Genomic DNA, 22,224 nt, shown 5'->3' with positions numbered 1-22,224 from the left:
GTGAGGGAAAAAAGTATTTGATCCCCTGCTGATTTTGTACGTTTGCCCACTGACAAAGAAATGATCAGTCTATAATTTTAATGGTAGGTTTATTTGAACAGTGAGAGACAGAATAACAACAAATAAATCCAGAAAAACGCATGTCAAAAATGTTATAAATTGATTTGCATTTTAATGAGGGAAATAAGTATTTTACCCCCTCTCAATCAGAAAGATTCCTGGCTCCCAGGTGTCTTTTATACAGGTAATGAGCTGAGATTAGGAGCACACTCTTAAAGGGAGTGCTCCTAATCTCAGTTTGTTACCTGTATAAAAGACACCTGTCCACAGAAGCAATCAATCAATCACATTCCAAACTCTCCACCATGGCCAAGACCAAAGAGCTCTCCAAGGATGTCAGGGACAAGATTGTAGACCTACACAAGGCTGGAATGGGCTACAAGACCATCGCCAAGCAGCTTGGTGAGAAGGTGCAACAGTTGGTGCGATTATTCGCAAATGGAAGAAACACAAAAGAACTGTCAATCTCCCTCAGCCTACGCCGTGAAGGACTGAAATCCTGCAGCGCCCGCAAGGTGCTCAAGAAAGCACATATACATGCCCTTCTGAAGTTTGCCAATGAACATCTGAATGATTCAGAGGACAACTGGGTGAAAGTGTTGTGGTCAGATGAGACCAAAATGGCATCAACTCAACTCGCCGTGTTTGGAGGAGGAGGAATGCTGCCTATGACCCCAAGAACACCATCCCCACCGTCAAACATGGAGGTGGAAACAAGAAGCACATTAAGGTCATGGAGAGGCCTAGCCAGTCTCCAGACCTTAATCCCATAGAAAATCTGTGGAGGGAGCTGAAGGTTCGAGTTGCCAAACGTCAGCCTCGAAACCTTAATGACTTGGAGAAGATCTGCAAAGAGGAGTGGGACAAAATCCCTCCTGAGATGTGTGCAAACCTGGTGGCCAACTACAAGAAACGTCTGACCTCTGTTATTAAAATGCAAATCAATTTCTAACATTTTTGACATGCCTTTTCTGGATTTTTTGTTGTTATTCTGTCTCTCACTGTTCAAATAAACCTACCATTAAAATTATAAACTGATAATTTCTTTGTCAGTGGGCAAATGTACAAAATCAGCAGGGGATCAAATACTTTTTTCCCTCTCTCTATACCTCCAATTGACTCAAATGATGTCAATTAGCCTATCAGAAGCTTCTAAAGCCATGACATAATTTTCTGGAATTTTCCAAGCTGTTTAAAGGCACAGTCAACTTACTGTTTGTAAACTTCTGACCCACTAGAATTGTGATACAGTGAATTAGAAGTGAAATAATCTGTCTGTAAACAATTGTTGGAAAAATTACTTGTGTCATGCACAAAGTAGATGTCCTAAACGACTTGCCAAAACTATAGTTTGTTAACAATTAATTTGTGGAGTGGTTGAAAAACAAGTTTTAATGACTCCAACCTAAGTGTATGTAAACTTCCGACTTCAACTGTACACATCAATATTCACATCAATGTAAAAAAAGCAAAAACACAATCATAGAAAAGAAACATGTTATGTGGTCAATAATAAGCCTACTTGTTCCTTTTGGAGCCAGTTGCTATGGAGATGGAGCCTTTGACGTCAGGATACCATGTCATGGAGATGTCCATCAAACACAGTTGTCCTAAGTGATTGGCTCAGCCTAGAGAATAAACACATATTACAGACAGACAGACAGCAGACAGCTGAGGTTCTATATAAAACTTGTATCCGTCCTATCCTGATTCTTTTTACCCATGTCGTCTTCCTCATCTTCTCCTCTCCTGTCCCACAGTACAAAGAAGGTAAGACGCTGAAGCCCAAGCCTAACTACAACAGTGTGGACCTGGCTGAGGTGGAGTGGGAGGACATAGATGAGACAGTGAGTAGTATAGTAGCAACAGTAATACTACTACATAGATGAGACAGTAAGTAGTATAGTAGTAACAGTAATATTAATACATAGATGAGATGGTGAGTAGTATATTAGTAATATTAATACATAGATGAGACAGTGAGTAGTATATTAGTAACAGTAATATTAATACATAGATGAGATGGTGAGTTGTGTAATAGTAATACATAGATGAGACAGTGGGTTGTATACAGTAGTAGTATAGTAGTAGTATTAATACATAGATGAGACAGTGGGTAGTATACAGTAGTAGTATAGTAGTAGTATTAATACATAGATGAGACAGTGGGTAGTATACAGTAGTAGTATAGTAGTAGTATTAATACATAGATGAGACAGTGGGTTGTATACAGTAGTAGTATAGTAGTAGTATTAATACATAGATGAGACAGTGGGTAGTATACAGTAGTAGTAGTAGTAGTATTAATACATAGATGAGACAGTGGGTTGTATACAGTAGTAGTATAGTAGTAGTATTAATACATAGATGAGACAGTGGGTTGTATACAGTAGTAGTATAGTAGTAGTATTAATACATAGATGAGACAGTGGGTTGTATACAGTAGTAGTATAGTAGTAGTATTAATACATAGATGAGACAGTGGGTTGTATACAGTAGTAGTATAGTAGTAGTATTAATACATAGATGAGACAGTGGGTAGTATACAGTAGTAGTATAGTAGTAGTATTAATACATAGATGAGACAGTGGGTTGTATACAGTAGTAGTATAGTAGTAGTATTAATACATAGATGAGACAGTGGGTTGTATACAGTAGTAGTATAGTAGTAGTATTAATACATAGATGAGACAGTGGGTTGTATACAGTAGTAGTATAGTAGTAGTATTAATACATAGATGAGACAGTGGGTTGTATACAGTAGTAGTATAGTAGTAGTATTAATACATAGATGAGACAGTGGGTTGTATACAGTAGTAGTATAGTAGTAGTATTAATACATAGATGAGACAGTGGGTTGTATACAGTAGTAGTATAGTAGTAGTATTAATACATAGATGAGACAGTGGGTAGTATACAGTAGTAGTATAGTAGTAGTATTAATACATAGATGAGACAGTGGGTTGTATACAGTAGTAGTATAGTAGTAGTATTAATACATAGATGAGACAGTGGGTAGTATACAGTAGTAGTATAGTAGTAGTATTAATACATAGATGAGACAGTGGGTTGTATACAGTAGTAGTAACAGTAATATTAATACATAGTGAGTAGTAGTAACAGTAATATTAATACATAGATGAGACAGTGGGTTGTATACAGTAGTAGTAACAGTAATATTAATACATAGTGAGTAGTAGTAACAGTAATATTAATACATAGATGAGCTAGTATAGTATAAATATTAATACATAGATGGGACAGTGAGTTGTATAGTAGTAATATTAATACATATTAATACAGCACTTTACAATAAACAAAAAAAAATGAGTAAGTGAGCCCGGATATAAAATCAGGAAGAAAACTCTGAATACACATGTACAGTCAGGGGTGGACTTAAGTGGTTTGACGGACGGTTTCAAAATGCTGTTGAGGGGCCCCCCCCAAAATTGACATTTTCTAACAGACATTACTTGCTATGATTATTGCACATATACTGTACATACCATATCACATAACCCACCGACAAAACACTGAACATCTTCAATAGAGCTTGCTAGCTTGTAATCTGTAATCGGCCTGTGTGTAGCTGGTGTAGAGAGTCAGGCGCAGGACAGCAGAGATGAGTAATCAACGTATTTACTCAAGTATTTACTCAAGTATTCACAAATACAAAACAATATACCGAGCCCACAATAACGGGCCGTATACAAGACAAACAATTACTCACAAACAAACATGGGGGAACTGAGGGTTGAATAATGAACAAGTAATTGGGGGATTGAAACCAGGTGTGTAAAACAAAGACAAAACAAATGGAAAATGAAAAGTGGATCGGCGATGGCCGAACGCCGCCCAAACAAGGAGAGAGACCGACTTCGGCGGAAGTCGTGACAGTATGCCACGCGCCGACACCGACCTCGGGGACGACCCGGAGGACGAGGCGCAGGGCGATCCAGATGGAGACGGTGGAACTCCCGCAACAACGAAGGGTCCAAGACGTCCTCCACTGGCACCCAGCATCTCTCCTCCGGACCGTACCCCTTCCACTCCACGAGGTACTGAAGGCCCCTCGCCCGACGCCTCGAGTCCAGGATGGCTTGAACAGCATACGCCGGGGCCCCCTCGATGTCCAGAGGGGGCACCTCAGACTCCTGGAGTGGACCAGCCACCACCGGCCTGAGGAGAGACACATGGAACGAGGGATTAATACGGTAATCTGGGGGAAGCTGTAACCTGTAGCATACCTCGTTCAGTCTCCTCAGGACTTTGAATGGCCCCACAAACCGTGGACCCAGCTTCCGACAGGGCAGGCGGAGGGGCAGGTTTCGGGTCGAGAGCCAGACCCGGTCCCCCGGTGCGAACACCGGGGCCTCACTGAGGTGGCGGTCGGCGCTCGCCTTCTGCCGCCTCATGGCCCATTGCAGGTGCACATGGGCGGCATCCCAGGTCTCCTCTGAGCGCTTAAACCATTTGTCCACCGCAGGAGCTTTGATCTGGCTCTGATGCCAAGGTGCCAGAACCGGCTGATACCCCAGTACGCACTGGAAGTGAGAGAGGTTAGTGGCGGAGTGAGTTTTGGGCCATCTCTGCCCAGGGGATGAACGCCGCCCACTCCCCCGGCCGGTCCTGGCAATATGACCGCAGAAACCTACCCACATCCTGGTTTACTCTCTCCACCTGCCCGTTACTCTCGGGGTGAAAACCTGAGGTGAGGCTGACCGAGACCCCCAGACATTCTATGAACGCTCTCCAGACCCTGGACGTGAACTGGGGACCCCGATCAGAGACTATGTCCTCAGGCACCCCATAGTTCCGGAAGACTTGAGTGAACAGGGCCTCCGCAGTCTGTAGGGCTGTAGGGAGACCAGGCAAAGGGAGGAGACGCCAGGACTTAGAAAACCAATCCACAACAACCAGGATCATGGTGTTGCCCTGTGAGATAGGAAGATCCGTCAAGAAGTCCACCGACAGGTGCGACAACGGCCGTTGTGGAATGGGTTGTAACTTCCCTCTGGGCAGGTGCCTGGGAGCCTTGCACTGGGCGTACACCGAACAGGAGGAAACATAAACCCTCACGTCCTTGGCCAAGGTGGACCACCAGTACTTCCGACTAAGGCAACGCACCATCCGACCAATGCCAGGATGACCAGAGGAGGGTGACGTGTGGGCCCAATAGATCAAACTGTTGCGGACAGCAGACGGAACGTACAGGCGACCAGCTGGACACTGGGGGGAGTGGGCTCTGTGCGTAACGCCTGCTCGATGTCCGCGTCCAGCTCCCACACCACTGGTGCCACCAGGCAAGAGGCCGGAAGTATGGGAGTGGGATCCATGGACCACTCCTCTGTATCATACATTCGGGACAGTGCGTCTGCCTTAGCGTTCTGGGAACCTGGTCTGTAGGACAGAGTGAAAACAAAATGGGTAAAGAACATGGCCCACCTTGCCTGGCGAGGGTTTAGTCTCCTCGCCGCGCCGGATGTACTCCAGATTGCGGTGGTCAGTCCAGATGAGGGAAGGGTGTTTACCCCCCTCAAGCCAATGTCTCCATGCCTTCAGAGCCTTGACAACAGCCATCAGCTCCCGGTCCCCCACATCATAGTTTTGCTCCGCCCGGCTGAGCTTCTTCGAAAAGAAAGCACAGGGGCGGAGCTTTCTAGTGGAGTGGATCGGTGGTCTCCCTAATCAGCCCTGACCCTAATGGTCGACTATCTAGGGCGTGCACAGGGAAGGGCATATCCATAGGAACAAGAGGGATCCCTAAACTATGGGCAAATGAACGTTCAATAAAATTCCCAGCTGCGCCTGAATCTACGAGCGCCTTATGCGGGGAAAACTCAGGAATAAATAAACACATACAGTGGGGGGAAAAAGTATTTGATCCCCTGCTGATTTTGTACGTTTGCCCACTTACAAAGAAATGATCAGTCTATAATATTAATGGTAGGTTTACTTGAACAGTGAGAGACAGAATAACAACAACAAAAATCCAGAAAAAGGCATGTAAAAATTTTATGAAATGATTTGCATTTTAATGAGGGAAATAAGTATTTGACCCCCTCTGCAAAACATGACTTAGTACTTGGTGGCAAAACCCTTGTTGGCAATCACAGAGGTCAGACGTTTCTTGTAGTTGGCCACCAGGTTTGCACACATCTCAGGAGGGATTTTGTCCCACTCCTCTTTGCAGATCTTCTCCAAGTCATTAAGGTTTCGAGGCTGACGTTTGGCAACTCTAACCTTCAGCTCCCTCCACAGATTTTCTATGGGATTAAGGTCTGGAGACTGGCTAGACCACTCCAGGACCTTAATGTGCTTCTTCTTGAGCCACTCCTTTGTTGCCTTGGCCGTGTGTTTTGGGTTATTGTCATGCTGGAATACCCATCCATGACCCATTTTCAATGCCCTGGCTGAGAGAAGGATGTTCCTACCCAAGATTTGACGGTACATGGCCCCGTCCATCGTCCCTTTGATGCGGTGAAGTTGTCCTATCCCCTTAGCAGATAAACACCCCCAAAGCATAATGTTTCCACCTCCATGTTTGACGGTGGAGATGGTGTTCTTGGGGTCATAGGCAGCATTCCTCCTCCTCCAAACACGGCGAGTTGAGTTGATGCCAAAGAGCTCCATTTTGGTCACATCTGACCACAACACTTTCACCAGTTGTCCTCTGAATCATTCAGATTCAGAGGACAACTCAGACGGGCATGTATATGTGCTTTCTTGAGCAGGGGGACCTTGCGGGCGCTGCAGGATTTCAGTCCTTCTCGGCGTAGTGTGTTACCAATTGTTTTCTTGTTGACTATGGTCCCAGCTGCCTTGAGATCATTGACAAGATCCTCCCGTGTAGTTTTCGGCTGATTCCTCACCGTTCTCATGATCATTGCAACCCCACGAGGTGAGATCTTGCATGGAGCCCCAGGCCGAGGGATATTGACAGTTCTTTTGTGTTTCTTCCATTTGCGAATAATCGCACCAACTGTTGTCACCTTCTCACCAAGCTGCTTGGCGATGGTCTTGTAGCCCATTCCAGCCTTGTGTAGGTCTACAATCTTGTCCCTGACATCCTTGGAGAGCTCTTTGGTCTTGGCCATGGTGGAGAGTTTGGAATCTGGTTGATTGATTGCTTCTTTGCACAGGTATCTTTTTTTACAGGTAACAAGCTGCGGTTAGGAGCACTCCCTTTAAGAGTGTGCTCCTAATCTCAGCTCGTTACCTGTATAAAAGACACCTGGGAGCCAGAAAATCTTTCTGATTGAGAGGGGGTCAAATACTTTTTTCCCTCATTAAAATGCAAATCAATTTATAACATTTTTGACATGCATTCTTCTGGATATTTTTGTTATTCTGTCTCTCACTGTTCAAATAAACCTACCATTAAAATTATAGACTAATCCTTTCTTTATCAGTGGGCAAACGTACAAAATCAGCAGGGGATCAAATACTTTTTTCCCCCACTGTACATGTGAGCAACAGGGGGCTCTGGGTGAGCCTGATGCTGACTCACCTGGGGTGACACGATAGTGCCCTGCCTGCTGCCTCGACTCCCTGAGGAACCCTCCCAGCACCGACCAGCAGTGTGCTCTCTGCGGCCACAGATGGTGCAGGGAATGGCCCCTCCTCCGGTCGCCCTAAGCGCAGCACCTCCCAGCTCCATGGGCGTCGGAGCGGAGGTGCTGGGGGATGGAACTGACAGGCCCCGATCCGGACGTCCACTGGTAGCCAGCAGGTTGTCCAGCTGGATGGACAGGTCCACCAGCTGGTCCAACGTGAGGGTGGTGTCTAGGCAGGCCAACTCCCGACGGATGTCCTCGCGCAGACTGCACCGGTAGTGATCGATCAGGGCCCTGTCGTTCCATCCCGCGCTGGCAGCCAGGGTCCGGAAGTCCAATGCGAAATCCTGCGCGCTCCTCGTCCCCTGCCTCAGTGGAACAGACGTTCACCCGCCGCTCAACCCTCAGGCGGGTGGTCGAAAACTGCCCGAAAGCGGCGGGTGAACTCTGTGTAATGGTCCAAAACCATGTCTCCTTCACTCCATACGGCGTTGGCCCACTCCAGGACTTTGCTTGAGAGGCAGGAGACGAGGGCAGACACACTCTCACGTTCCGAAGGAGCCGGGTCGACGGTCGCCAGGTAGAGTTCCAGCTGGAGTAGGCACCCCTGGCATCCCGCAGCCGTCCCATCATACTCCCTCGGGAGCGCGAGTCGAATCCCGCTGGGACCGGGTGAAGGAGGGGTGGACAGTGGGGCCTGCTGTAGTGGGGCTGGTGGAGGCGCTGGACGACCTCCTCTCTCCCAACGATCCATCGTCTGCAGCACGCGATCCATGGCGGTGCCCAGACGTTGCAACATGGTCGCGTGCTGCTAGACGCACTCCTCTACCGCCACAGGGAGGGTGTCTGCTCCTGCTGACTCCATTTGACTGGTGAGTAATTCTGTAATCGGCCTGTGTGTAGCTGGTGTAGAGAGTCAGGCACAGGACAGCAGAGATGAGTAATCCACGTATTTACTCAAGTATTCACAAATACAACACGATATACCGAGCCCACAATAACAAACCGTATACAAGACAAACAATTACTCACAAACAAACATGGGGGAACAGAGGGTTAAATAATGAAGAAGTAATTGGGGGATTGAAACCAGGTGTGTAAGACAAAGACAAAACAAATGGAAAATGAAAGTTGATCGGTGATGGCTCGAAGGCCGGTGACGTCGACCGCCAAATGCCGCCCGAACAAGGAGAGGGACGGCGGAAGTCATGACATAATCCGGGGGAAAAAAATATCCTTCTGGTTCATTCAGCTATTCCTATGGGGGAAATTAATGGGGAAAGAATGGGGGTTTTGGATAAAAGCCGAAAATAAGGTCTGAGGTTAATACAGGCTTAGGAGATCTTATACATTTTGTTCTATGAGATAATATCAGTCAGTTAACATGACCTTTATGAAGTATGAAGCCTTTATGTGCTTATTTTGATTACATAAATGCATAAAAAATCTGAAAAAGTGATGTTAGCTGCTGAAGATTATCTCAGAACAAAACATAGAAGATCTCCTAAGCCTTTGTTTATCACAGACCTTATTGTCGCCGTTTATCCAAAAACCCTCCAAAAAACCCATTCATTTCCCCATAGGCTTTGTCCAATGAGCCATGGCAGAGTTATTGCCTACCAAAAGACGCCATTACTATTTCTCGCAATACAGTAGAACTCCTATTCTACGTATGAATATATATTCATGTATGTTCTGGGCTCTAAAAGTGCTGGTTGGGTAATTGTGCTGGTAAGGTAACTGAATACAAGGTCAACAGTGATTGTGTGCATTATTGTGTGTGTGTTTCCCAGCTAAGGACAGCCATGGTGAAAGGGGAGATGGGCACTCTGTCTTTAAACGTGAGAGCATCTGTGGACAAAGCGGTGAGTGGGACCTTGTGTGTGGTGGGGATTAGATGTGGCTCAATGCCTTATGCCAAATGGAACATTAATAGTAGTCTCGTACACCCAACCCTAGGCAACAGCAGTGACTAGGTTCTGCTTTCAATGACGGACTCTTTTGGCAAATTCAATAAGTGAAGAAAAATTGTTCCGGGGCGGGTGCTCTTCAGATGGACAAGTCTCCTAACAAATCATGAGGCAGACATGACAGAACATTGCGATATGAAACTAGGCAAGCAAAACTTTTGCAGTGGTTTAAGGGAAGGTAGTTGATGCAAATTAGACACTTGCAAAATACACTCATTAAAAATACCCTCCGTGATCTCCATCTTGCAAGCAATTATTTTGTAATGTATTCAAGCGGATAAGGTAGTAGGCAGTGTCGTAGTTCCTCTATGCCAAACTGATGTTCTGTTATGTACAGACTTGTGTTAAGCCGGAACATTTGAAAATTGTGGGAGTCAACCCGGAGGTCTAGAGACACTATATTGATTCTAACAACTGTCTCATAACACAATTCTAATTTTTTCTTCACAACAGAAAAGGCCTTTGTTCTTAACAAATGACTATTTCTACACAACCATCAACGACACCCCATTCAGGTAAGTGTGATGCTATGATAGCGAGTGTGGTATGTAGTCTTAGGCCTGTTGGATTGAATAAAGTCAATGAACATCTCACTCACTCCTTTATTGTATGTATTTCCCTCTGCAGTTTTGGTATGGTTCTGACAAGGGGTCACGGACAGCTGATGTTCATGGGGACAGTCTCTGTGGAAGAGGGTAAGTTTCCCCACTCCACCGCCACTGGCCACTCTCTCTGCCTCTCATCTGCCCCGCTCCACCGCCACTGGCCACTCTCTCTGCCTCTCATCTGCCCCGCTCTACCGCTACTGGCCACTCTCTCTGCCTCTCATCTGCCCCGCTCCACCGCCACTGGCCACTCTCTCTGCCTCTCATCTGCCCCGCTCTACCGCTACTGGCCACTCTCTCTGCCTCTCATCTGCCCCGCTCTACCGCTACTGGCCACTCTCTCTGCCTCTCATCTGCCCCTCTCTACCGCTACTGGCCACTCTCTCTGCCTCTCATCTGCCCCGCTCTACCGCTACTGGCCACTCTCTCTGCCGCCCCGCTTTACCGCTACTGGCCACTCTCTCTGCCTCTCATCTGCCCCACTCTACCGCTACTGGCCACTCTCTCTGCCTCTCATCTGCCCCACTCTACCGCTACTGGCCACTCTCTCTGTCTCTCATCTGCCCCGCTCTACCACTGCTGGCCACTCTCTCTGCCTCTCATCTGCCCCGCTCTACCACTACTGGCCACTCTCTCTGCCTCTCATCTGCCCCGCTCTACCACTGCTGGCCACTCTCTCTGCCTCTCATCTGCCCCGCTCCACCGCTACTGGCCACTCTCTCTGCCTCTCATCTGCCCCGCTCTACCGCTACTGGCCACTCACTCTGCCACTCATCTGCCCCGCTCTACCACTACTGGCCACTCACTCTGCCTCTCATCTGCCCCGCTCTACCGCCACTGGCCACTCTCTCTGCCTCTCATCTGCCCCGCTCTACCGCTACTGGCCACTCTCTCTGCCTCTCATCTGCCCCACTCTACCGCTACTGGCCACTCTGCCTCTCACCTGCCCCGCTCTACCGCTACTGGCCACTCTCTCTGCCTCTCATCTGCCCCACTCTACCGCTACTGGCCACTCACTCTGCCTCTCATCTGCCCCGCTCTACCGCTACTGGCCACTCACTCTGCCTCTCATCTGCCCCACTCTACTGCTACTGGCCACTCTCTCTGCCACTCATTTACTGCAGAACAATCCGATGTATTTACTGGTTGCATCCAATCTCCACTCAGGGCTGCATGACCTGACGTCCCCTGATCTATCCATATCCAATGAGTGGTAAGCATGGATAAATACTAACAAATTAAGTACTGACTGTAATATTATAAATGATATATTATTGGACTGTAATCCTCCAAATAAATTGACTGAAATGTAACACTCTAAATGATAGAGTGTTGGACTGTAATACTTTATTGTCCCACCTGCGGGACACAGCCAGTGAAATATCAGGGCGGCAAATTCAAAACAACAAAATCTCATAATTCAAATTTCTCAAACATACAACTATTTTACACCATTTTAAATATACACTTGTCCTTAATCCAATCACATTGTCCGATTTCAAAAAGGCTTTATGGCGAAAGCATAAAGTTAGATTATGTTAGGACAATGCCAACACAAGAAAAAACACACAGCCATTTTCCAAGCAGGAGAGGGGTCACAAAAACCAGAAATATAGCTAAAATTAAGCACTAACCTTTGACGATCTTCATCAGATGACACTCCTAGGACTCAATGTTACACAAAACATGTATGTTTTGTTCGATAAAGTTCATATTTATATCCAAAAACCCCATTTTACATTGGCGCGTGATGCTCAGAAAATATTTTGCCTCCAAAACATCCGGTGAATCAGCACAACAATTTACAAAAATACTCATCATAAACGTTGATAAAATATTAAACTGTTATTCAAAGAATTATAGATAAACATCTTTTTAATGCAACCACTATGACAGATTTCAAAAAAGCTTCACGGGGAAAGCACATTTTGCAATAATCTGAGTACGGCGCTCAGAAAAATACATCAGGCAATACAGATACCCGCCATTTTGGAGTCATCTAAAATCATAAATAGCATTATAAATATTCACTTACCTTTGGTGATCTTCATCAGAAGGCACTTCCAGGAATCCCAGGTCCACAATAAATGTTGTTTTGTTCGATAAAGTCCATAATTTATGTCCAAATACCTCCTTGTTGTTTGCACGTTCAGTAAGCTACTCCAAATGTAGGAAGCGCGCAGAAAGTTTCACGATGAAAAGTCAAAAAAGTTCTATTTACGTTTGTAGAAACATGTCAAACGTTGTATAGCATCAATTTTAGGGCCTTTTTAAAATAAAACTTCAATAATATTCCAACCGGACGATTCCAATGTCTTGAAAAACGTTATGGAACACAGCTACCTCATCACGTGAATGCGCGCCAATGAACTCATGTCATTTCCCGGCATTCTTGTTCACTCTCTGTTTACTGCAAAAGCCTGAAACAAGGTTCTAAAGACTGCTGACATCTAGTGGAAGCCTGAGGAAGTGCAAAATGAACCCTAAGTCACTGTGTGTTAGATAGGCAATGACTTGAAAAGACTACAAGCTCAGATTTCCCTGCCATATGAGTTCTGTTATACTCACAGACATCATTCAAACAGTTTTAGAAACTTCAGAGTGTTTTCTATCCAAATCTACTAATAATATGCAAATATTTGACTCTGGGCCCGAGTATTAGGCAGTTTACTCTGGGCACGCTTTTCATCCGAAATCAAAAATACTGCCCCCTATACCTTAAAAAGTTAAATGGCCCTTCATGGAGTGAAAACCCCATTGTCTTCCCGTTCAGGACGTATTGTGAGACAGACATTGATCCTCACCACCGCAAATACTCTCAGCTTCAGGCTGTCATTCGCTACCTGCAGGGGAAGGAGCCTGACCTGGAGTGTGAGTACTGTCTCTACAGCCTGCTCCATAGATATATACTTATACAACCCCAGTGCCATTTATTCAAAGCCTAACCCCAATGCTGATCTTACCCTAACCCCAACACTGTTGTTACCCTAGCCCCAACGCTGTTGTTACCCCAACCCCAATACTGATGTTACCCTAACCCCAACGCTGATATTACCCTAACTCCAACGCTGATGTTACCCTAACCCCAATGCTGATGTTACCCTAACCCCAATGCTGATGTTACCCTAACCCCAATGCTGATGTTACCCTAACCCCAACGCTGATGCTACCCTAACCCCAACGCTGATGCTACCCTAACCCCAACGCTGATGCTACCCTAACCGCAACGCTGATGCTACCCTAACCCCAACGCTGGTGTTACCATAACCCTAACGCTGCTGTTACCCTAAAAGTAATGCTGATGTTACCCTAACCCCAATGCTGATGTTACCCTAACCCCAACGCTGATGTTACCCTAACCCCAACGCTGATGTTACCCTGACCCCAACGCTGATGTTACCCCAACGCTGATGTTACCCTAACCCCAATGCTGATGTTACCCTAACCCCAACGCTGATGTTACCCTGACCCCAACGCTGATGTTACCCCAACGCTGATGTTACCCTAACCCCAATGCTGATGTTACCCTAACCCCAATGCTAATGTTACCCTAACCCCAATGCTGATGTTACCCTAACCCCAACACTGATGTTACCCTAACCCCAACGCTGATGTTACCCTGACCCTGACGCTGATTTTACCCTAACCCTGACGCTGATGTTACCCTAACCCCAATGCTGATGTTACCCTAACCCTAACGCTGGTGTTGCCCTAACCCCAACGCTGATGTTACCCTGACCCTAACCCCAACGCTGATGTTACCCTGACCCTAACCCCAACGCTGATGTTACCCTAACCCTAACGCTGATGTTGCCCTAACCCTAACACTGATGTTACCCTGACCCTAACCCCAACGCTGATGTTACCCTAACCCCAACGCTGATGTTACCTTAACTCCAACGTGGATGTTACCCTAACCCCAAAGCTGATGTTACCCTGACCCCAAAGCTGATGTTACCCTGACCCCAACGCTAATGTTACCCTTACCCCAAAGCTGATGTTACCCTAACCCTGATGTTACCCTGACCCCAAAGCTGATGTTACCCTGACCCTTATGTTACCCTAACCCTAACGCTGATATTACCCTAACCCTAACGCAGATGTTACCCTAACCCTGACCCCAACGCTGATGTTACCCTAACCCCAACGCTGATGTTACCCTAACCCTATCCCCAGTGCGGATGTTACCCTAACGCTGGTTTTACCCTAACGCTGATGTTACCCTAACCCCAACGCTGATGTTACACTAACCCTAACGCTGATGTTACCCCACCGCTGATGATACCCTAACCCCAATTTATTAATTCAAAAAATATATATGTATTTCACCTTTATTTAACCAGGTAGGCTAGTTGAGAACAAGTTCTCATTTACAACTGCGACCTGGCCAAGATAAAGCAATACAGTTCGACACATACAACAACACAGAGTTGCACATGGAATAAACAAACATACAGTCAATAATACAGTAGAAAAAGTATATATACAGTGTGTGCAAATGAGGTAGGATAAGGGAGCTAAGGCAATAAATAGGCCATGGTGGCGAAGTAATTACAATATAGAAATTAAACACTGGAATGGTAGATATGTAGAGATGAATGTGCAAGTAGATATACTGGGGTGCAAAGGAGTAAGATAAATAAATAAATACAGTATGGGGATGTGGTAGCTGGATGGGCTATTTACAGATGGGCTATGCACAGGTGCAGTGATTTGTGAGCTGCTCTGACAGCTGGCACTTAAAGTTAGTGAGGGAGATATGAGTCTCCAGCTTCAGTGATTTTTGCAGTTCGTTCCAGTCATTGGCAGCAGAGAACTGGAAGGAAAGGCGGCCTGTGGTGGCTAATTTCTGCATTACCAAATGAGGAGAGTTACAAACTTCACACACCAGTCAGAGTTGTACTTAAACTACATCTTTAATAATAAGAGCTTTGCAATAGCACTTGACTTTCAATGATCCTCTGTCAGTGCTATCTCATAGAGGGCCATCCTCAGTAAAACACACACACAATAGTTAACAGAATACTCTATTCTGTCAAATAAAACAACCTTTATAATACAATACAAGCATTATAATATAATCTTGCAATTTTCCACGACAGTCCAAAGGGAGAATTAGCTTTGGGGGTGACCAGTGAGATATACCTGCTGGAGCGTGTGCTATGGGTGGGTGCTGCTATGGTGACCAGTGAGCTGAGATAAGGCGGGGCTTTACCTAGCAGAGACTTGTAGATGACCTGGAGCCAGTGGGTGTGGCGTCGAGTATGAAGCGAGGGCCAGCCAACGAGAGCATATTGGTCGCAGTGGTGGGTAGTATATGGGGCTTTGGAGATGAAACGGATGGCACTGTGAGAGACTGCATCCAATTTGTAGTGTTGGAGGCTATTTTGTAAATTATATCACCGAAGTCGAGGATCGGTAGGATGGTCAGTTTTACGAGGGTATGTTTGGCAGCATGAGTGAAGGATGCTTTGTTGCGAAATAGGAAGCCAATTCTAGATTTAATTTTGGATTGGAGATGCTTAATGTGAGTCTGGAAGGAGAGTTTACAGTCTAACCAGACACCTAGTTGTCCACATATTCTAAGTCAGAACTGTCCAGAGTAGTGATGCTGGACGGGCGGGCAGGTGCTGGCAGCGATCGGTTGAAGAGCATGCATTTAGTTTTACTCGCATTTAAGAGCAGTTGGAGGCCACGGAAGGAGAGTTGTATGGCATTGAAGCTCGTCTGGAGGTTCATTAACACAGTATCCAAAGAAGGGCCAGAGGTATACAGAATGGTGTCGTCTGCGTAGAGGTGGATCAGATAATCACCAGCAGCAAGAGCGGCATCAGCGTTGGGGTTACCCAAAGCTGATGTTACCCTGACCCCAACACAGATGTTACCCTAACCCTTTCGCTGATGTTGCTCTAACCCTAACCCTGATATTACCCTAACCCTAATGCTGATGTTACCCTAACCCTAACGCTGATGTTACCCTGACCCTAACCCTAATGCTGATGTAACCCTAACCCTAACACTGATGTAACCCTAACCCTAATGCTGATGTTACCCTAACCCTAACGCTGATGTTACCCTAACGCTGATGTTACCCTAACCCCAATGCTGATGTTACCCTAACCCCAACGCTGATGTTACCCTATCAACGACGCTGATGTTACCCTAACCCTAACACTGATGTTAACCTTACCCCAACACTGATGTTACCCTGATCCCAAACCTGATGTTACCCTGACCCCAATGCTGATGTTACCCTGACCCCAACGCTGATGTTACCCTGACCCGAACGCTGATGTTACCCTGACCCCAACGCTGATGTTACCCTAACCCTAAAACTGATGTTACCCTAACCCTAACGCTGATGTTACCCTAATGCTGATGTTACCCTAACCCTAGCGCTGATGTCACCCTGACCCTAACCCCAACGCTGATGTTACCCTAACCCATCGCTGATGCTACCCTAACCCCAATGCTGATGTTACCCAAACCCTAACGCTGATATTACCCTAACACTAACGCTGATGTTACCCTAACCCTAACGCTGATATTACCCTAACACTAACGCTGATATTACCCTGACCCCAACGCTGATGTTGCTCTAACCCAAACACTGATGATACCTTGACCCCAACACTGATGTTACCCTAACCCCAACGCTCATGTTACCCTGACCCTAACGCTGATGTTACCCTAACCCCAAACGCTGATGTTACCCTAACCCCAAAGCTGATGTTACACTAACACTAACGCTGATGTTACCCTAACCCCAATGCTGATGTTACCCTAACCCTAACCCCATTGCTGATGTTACCCTAACCCTAACGCTGATATTACCCTAACACTAACGCTGATGTTACCCTAACCCTAACGCTTATATTACCCTAACACTAACGCTGATATTACCCTGACCCCAACGCTGATGTTGCTCTAACCCAAACACTGATGATACCTTGACCCCAACACTGATGTTACCCTAACCCCAACGCTCATGTTACCCTGACCCTAACGCTGATGTTACCCTAACCCCAAACTCTGATGTTACCCTAACCCCAAAGCTGATGTTACACTAACACTAACGCTGATGTTACCCTAACCCCAATGCTGATGTTACCCTAACCCTAACCCCATTGCTGATGTTACCCTAACCCTAACGCTGATATTACCCTAACACTAACGCTGATGTTACCCTAACCCTAACGCTTATATTACCCTAACACTAACGCTGATATTACCCTGACCCCAACGCTGATGTTGCTCTAACCCAAACACTGATGATACCTTGACCCCAACACTGATGTTACCCTAACCCCAACGCTCATGTTACCCTGACCCTAACGCTGATGTTACCCTAACCCCAACGCTGATGTTACCCTAACCCCAAAGCTGATGTTACACTAACACTAACGCTGATGTTACCCTAACCCCAATGCTGATGTTACCCTAACCCTAACCCCATTGCTGATGTTACCCTAACACTAACGCTGATGTTACCCTAACCCTGACGCTGATGTTACCCTAACCCTAACCCCAATGCTGATGTTACCCTAACCCTAACCCTATTGCTGATGTTACCCTAACACTAACGCAAATGTTACCCTAACCCTAATGCTGATTTTACCCGAACCCCAACGCTGATGTTAACGTAACCCCAATGCTGATGTTTCTCTAATCCCAACGCTCATGTTACCCTGATACTAACGCTGATGTTACCCCAACGCAATGTTACCCAAACCCTAATGCTAATTTTACCCTAACCCCAACGCTGATGTTACCCTAACCCCAACGCTGATGTTAACGTAACCCCAATGCTGATGTTTCTCTAACCCCAACGCTGATGTTACCCTAACCCCAACGCTGATGTTACCCTAACCCCAACGCTGATGTTACCCTAACCCCAACGCTGATGTTACCCTAACCCCAATGCTGATTTTACCCTAACCCCAATACTGATGTTACCCTACCCCCAATGCTGATGTTACCCTAACACTAACGCTGATGTTACCCTAACCCTGACGCTGATGTTACCCTAACCCTAACACCAACGCTGATGTTACTCTGACCCCAATGCTGATGTTACCCAAACCCTAATCCCAACGATGATGTTACCCTAACCGCAATCCTGATGTTACCCTAACCCAAACGCTGATGTTACCTTAACACCAACGCTGATGTTACCCTAAACCCAAAGCTGATGTTACCCTAACGCTTACCCCAGTTCTGATGTTATCCTAACCCTAATGCTGATGTTACTCTAACCCTAACACCAACACTGATGTTGCCCTGACCCCAACGCAGATGTTACCCTAACCCTAAACCTAACGCAGATGTTACCCTAACCCTAACGCTGATGTTACCCGAAGCCTAACGCTGATTTTACCCTAACACTAACCCCAACGCTGATTTTACCCTGACCCTAACCCCAACACTGGTGTTAACGTAACCCCAACGCTGATGTTACCCTAACCCTAACGCTGGTGTTAATGTAACCCCAAAGCTGATGTTACCCTAACCCTAACGCTGATGTTACTCTAACACTGATGCTGATGTTACCCTAACCCTAACCACCACGCTGATGTTACCCTAAGCCTAAATCTGATGTTACTCTAACCCTAACGCTGACGTTACCCTGACCCTAATCGCAACGCTGATGTTACCCTAACCCCAATGCTGAAGTTACCCTTACCCCAACGCTCATGTTACCATAACCCCAATGCTTATGTTACCATAACACTAACACTGATGTTACCTTAACCCTTTACGCTAGTGTTACCCTAACCCTAATGCTGATGTTACCCTAACCCTAACCCCAATGCTGATGTTACCCTGACCCTAACCCTAATGCTGATGTAACCCTAACCCTAACACTGATGTAACCCTAACCCTAACGCTGATGTTACCCTAACCCTAACGCTGATGTTACCCTAACCCCAATGCTGATGTTACCCTAACCCCAACGTTGATGTTACCCATCCCCGACGCTGATGTTACCCTATCCCTGACGCTGATGTTACCCTAACCCCAACGCTGATGTTACCCTGATCCCAAACCTGATGCTACCCTGACCCCAATGCTGATGTTACCCTGACCCCAACGCTGATTTTACCCTGACCCGAACGCTGATGTTACCCTGACCCCAACGCTGATGTTACCCTAACCCTAAAACTGATGTTACCCTAACCCTAACGCTGATGTTACCCTAATGCTGATGTTACCCTAACCCTAGCGCTGATGTCACCCTGACCCTAACCCCAACGCTGATGTTACCCTAAGCCTAAATCTGATGTTACTCTAACCCTAACGCTGACGTTACCCTGACCCTAATCACAACGCTGATGTTACCCTAACCCCAATGCTGAAGTTACCCTTACCCCAACGCTCATGTTACCATAACCCCAATGCTTATGTTACCATAACACTAACACTGCTGTTACCCTAACCCTTTACGCTAGTGTTACCCTAACCCTAATGCTGATGTTACCCTAACCCTAACCCCAATGCTGATGTTACCCTAACTCTATCCCTGATGTTACCCTAACCCCAACGCTGATGTTACCCTTACCGCAACTCTGATTTTACCCTAACGCTCATGCTACCTAACCCAAACGCTGATGTTACCGTAACCCGAACGCTGATGTTACCCTAACCCTAACGCTGATGTTACCCTAACCCCAACGCTGATGCTACCCTAAACCCAACCCTGATGTTACCCTATCCCCATAGCTGATGTTAACCTAACCCTAACGCTGATGTTACCCTAACGCTGACGTTACCCTAACCCTAACGCTGACGTAACCCTAACGCTGATGTAACCCTAACGCTAACGTTACCCTAACCCCAATGCTGATGTTACCCTAACCCCAATGCTGATGTTACCCTAACCCCAATGCTGATGTTACCCTAACCCCGACGCTGATGTTACCCTAACCCCGACGCTGATGTTACCCTAACCCCGACGCTGATGTTACCCTGACCCCAATGCTGATGTTACCCTAACCCCGACGCTGATGTTACCCTAACCCCGACGCTGATGTTACCCTGACCCTGACCCCAATGCTGATGTTGCTCTAACCCTAACGCTGATGTTACCCGAAGCCTAACGCTGATTTTACCCTAACCCTAATGCTGGTGTTAATGTAACCCCAAAGCTGATGTTTCCATAACCCTAACCCCAACGCTGGTGTTAACGTAACCCCAACGCTGATGTTACCCTTACCCTAACCCCAACGCTGGTGTTAACGTAACCCCAACGCTGATGTTACCCTAACCCTAATGCTGGTGTTAATGTAACCCCAAAGCTGATGTTTCCATAACCCTAACCCTAACGCTGATGTTACTCTAACACTAATGCTGATGTTAACCTAACCCTAACGCTGATGTTACCCTAACCCTAATGCTGACGTTACCCTAACCCTAACGCTGATGTAACCCTAACGCTGATGTAACCCTAACGCTGACGTTACCCTAACCCCAATGCTGATGTTACCCTAACCCCAATGCTGATGTTACCCTAACCCCAATGCTGATGTTACCCTAACCCGACGCTGATGTTACCCTGACCCCAACACTATTATTACCCTGATTCCAAAGTTGATGTTACCCTTACCCCAACACTGATGTTACCCTGACGCCAACACTGATGTTACCCTAACTCCATCCCTGATGTTAACCTAACGCTGGTTTTACCCTAACCCCAACGCTGATGTTATCCTAACGCTGGTTTTACCCTAACCCCAACGCTGATGTTAACCTAACGCTGGTTTTACCCTAACTCTGACGCTGATGTTACCCTAACCCTATCCCCAATGCTTTTGTTACCCTGACCCCAACGCTGATGTTACCCTAACCCCAAAGCTGATGTTACACTAACACTAACGCTGATGTTACCCTAACCCCAATGCTGATGTTACCCTAACCCTAACCCCATTGCTGATGTTACCCTAACACTAACGCTGATGTTACCCTAACCCTGACGCTGATGTTACCCTAACCCTAACCCCAATGCTGATGTTACCCTAACCCTAACCCTATTGCTGATGTTACCCTAACACTAACGCAAATGTTACCCTAACCCTAATGCTGATTTTACCCGAACCCCAACGCTGATGTTAACGTAACCCCAATGCTGATGTTTCTCTAATCCCAACGCTCATGTTACCCTGATACTAACGCTGATGTTACCCCAACGCAATGTTACCCAAACCCTAATGCTAATTTTACCCTAACCCCAACGCTGATGTTACCCTAACCCCAACGCTGATGTTAACGTAACCCCAATGCTGATGTTTCTCTAACCCCAACGCTGATGTTACCCTAACCCCAACGCTGATGTTACCCTAACCCCAACGCTGATGTTACCCTAACCCCAACGCTGATGTTACCCTAACCCCAACGCTGATGTTACCCTAACCCCAATGCTGATTTTACCCTAACCACAATACTGATGTTACCCTACCCCCAATGCTGATGTTACCCTAACACTAACGCTGATGTTACCCTAACCCTGACGCTGATGTTACCCTAACCCTAACACCAACGCTGATGTTACTCTGACCCCAATGCTGATGTTACCCAAACCCTAATCCCAACGATGATGTTACCCTAACCGCAATCCTGATGTTACCCTAACCCCAACGCTGATGTTACCTTAACACCAACGCTGATGTTACCCTAAACCCAAAGCTGATGTTACCCTAACGCTTACCCCAGTTCTGATGTTATCCTAACCCTAATGCTGATGTTACTCTAACCCTAACACCAACACTGATGTTGCCCTGACCCCAACGCAGATGTTACCCTAACCCTAAACCTAACGCAGATGTTACCCTAACACTAACGCTGATGTTACCCGAAGCCTAACGCTGATTTTACCCTAACACTAACCCCAACGCTGATTTTACCCTGACCCTAACCCCAACACTGGTGTTAACGTAACCCCAACGCTGATGTTACCCTAACGCTGGTGTTAATGTAACCCCAAAGCTGATGTTACCCTAACCCTAACGCTGATGTTACTCTAACACTGATGCTGATGTT

General features: G+C 46.4%; 1 protein-coding gene across 1 annotated transcript in view; it reads left to right on the top strand.

The window, feature by feature from the left end:
• The window catches only part of LOC115192701 (voltage-dependent calcium channel subunit alpha-2/delta-4), a 101,801-nt gene that overhangs the window by 32,709 nt on the left and 46,868 nt on the right, over positions 1 to 22,224 (top strand). Inside the window, exons 16-21 of the mRNA XM_029751484.1 lie at positions 1,821 to 1,907; positions 9,410 to 9,481; positions 10,040 to 10,101; positions 10,214 to 10,281; positions 11,359 to 11,404; positions 12,965 to 13,062. Of these exons, the coding sequence (XP_029607344.1) occupies positions 1,821 to 1,907; positions 9,410 to 9,481; positions 10,040 to 10,101; positions 10,214 to 10,281; positions 11,359 to 11,404; positions 12,965 to 13,062 (433 nt within the window). The remainder of the gene's footprint in view (positions 1 to 1,820; positions 1,908 to 9,409; positions 9,482 to 10,039; positions 10,102 to 10,213; positions 10,282 to 11,358; positions 11,405 to 12,964; positions 13,063 to 22,224) is intronic.

Source organism: Salmo trutta, chromosome 4, assembly GCF_901001165.1.
Source record: "Salmo trutta chromosome 4, fSalTru1.1, whole genome shotgun sequence".
Taxonomy (NCBI): domain Eukaryota; kingdom Metazoa; phylum Chordata; class Actinopteri; order Salmoniformes; family Salmonidae; genus Salmo; species Salmo trutta.
This window is presented reverse-complemented; position numbering and strand designations above follow the sequence as displayed.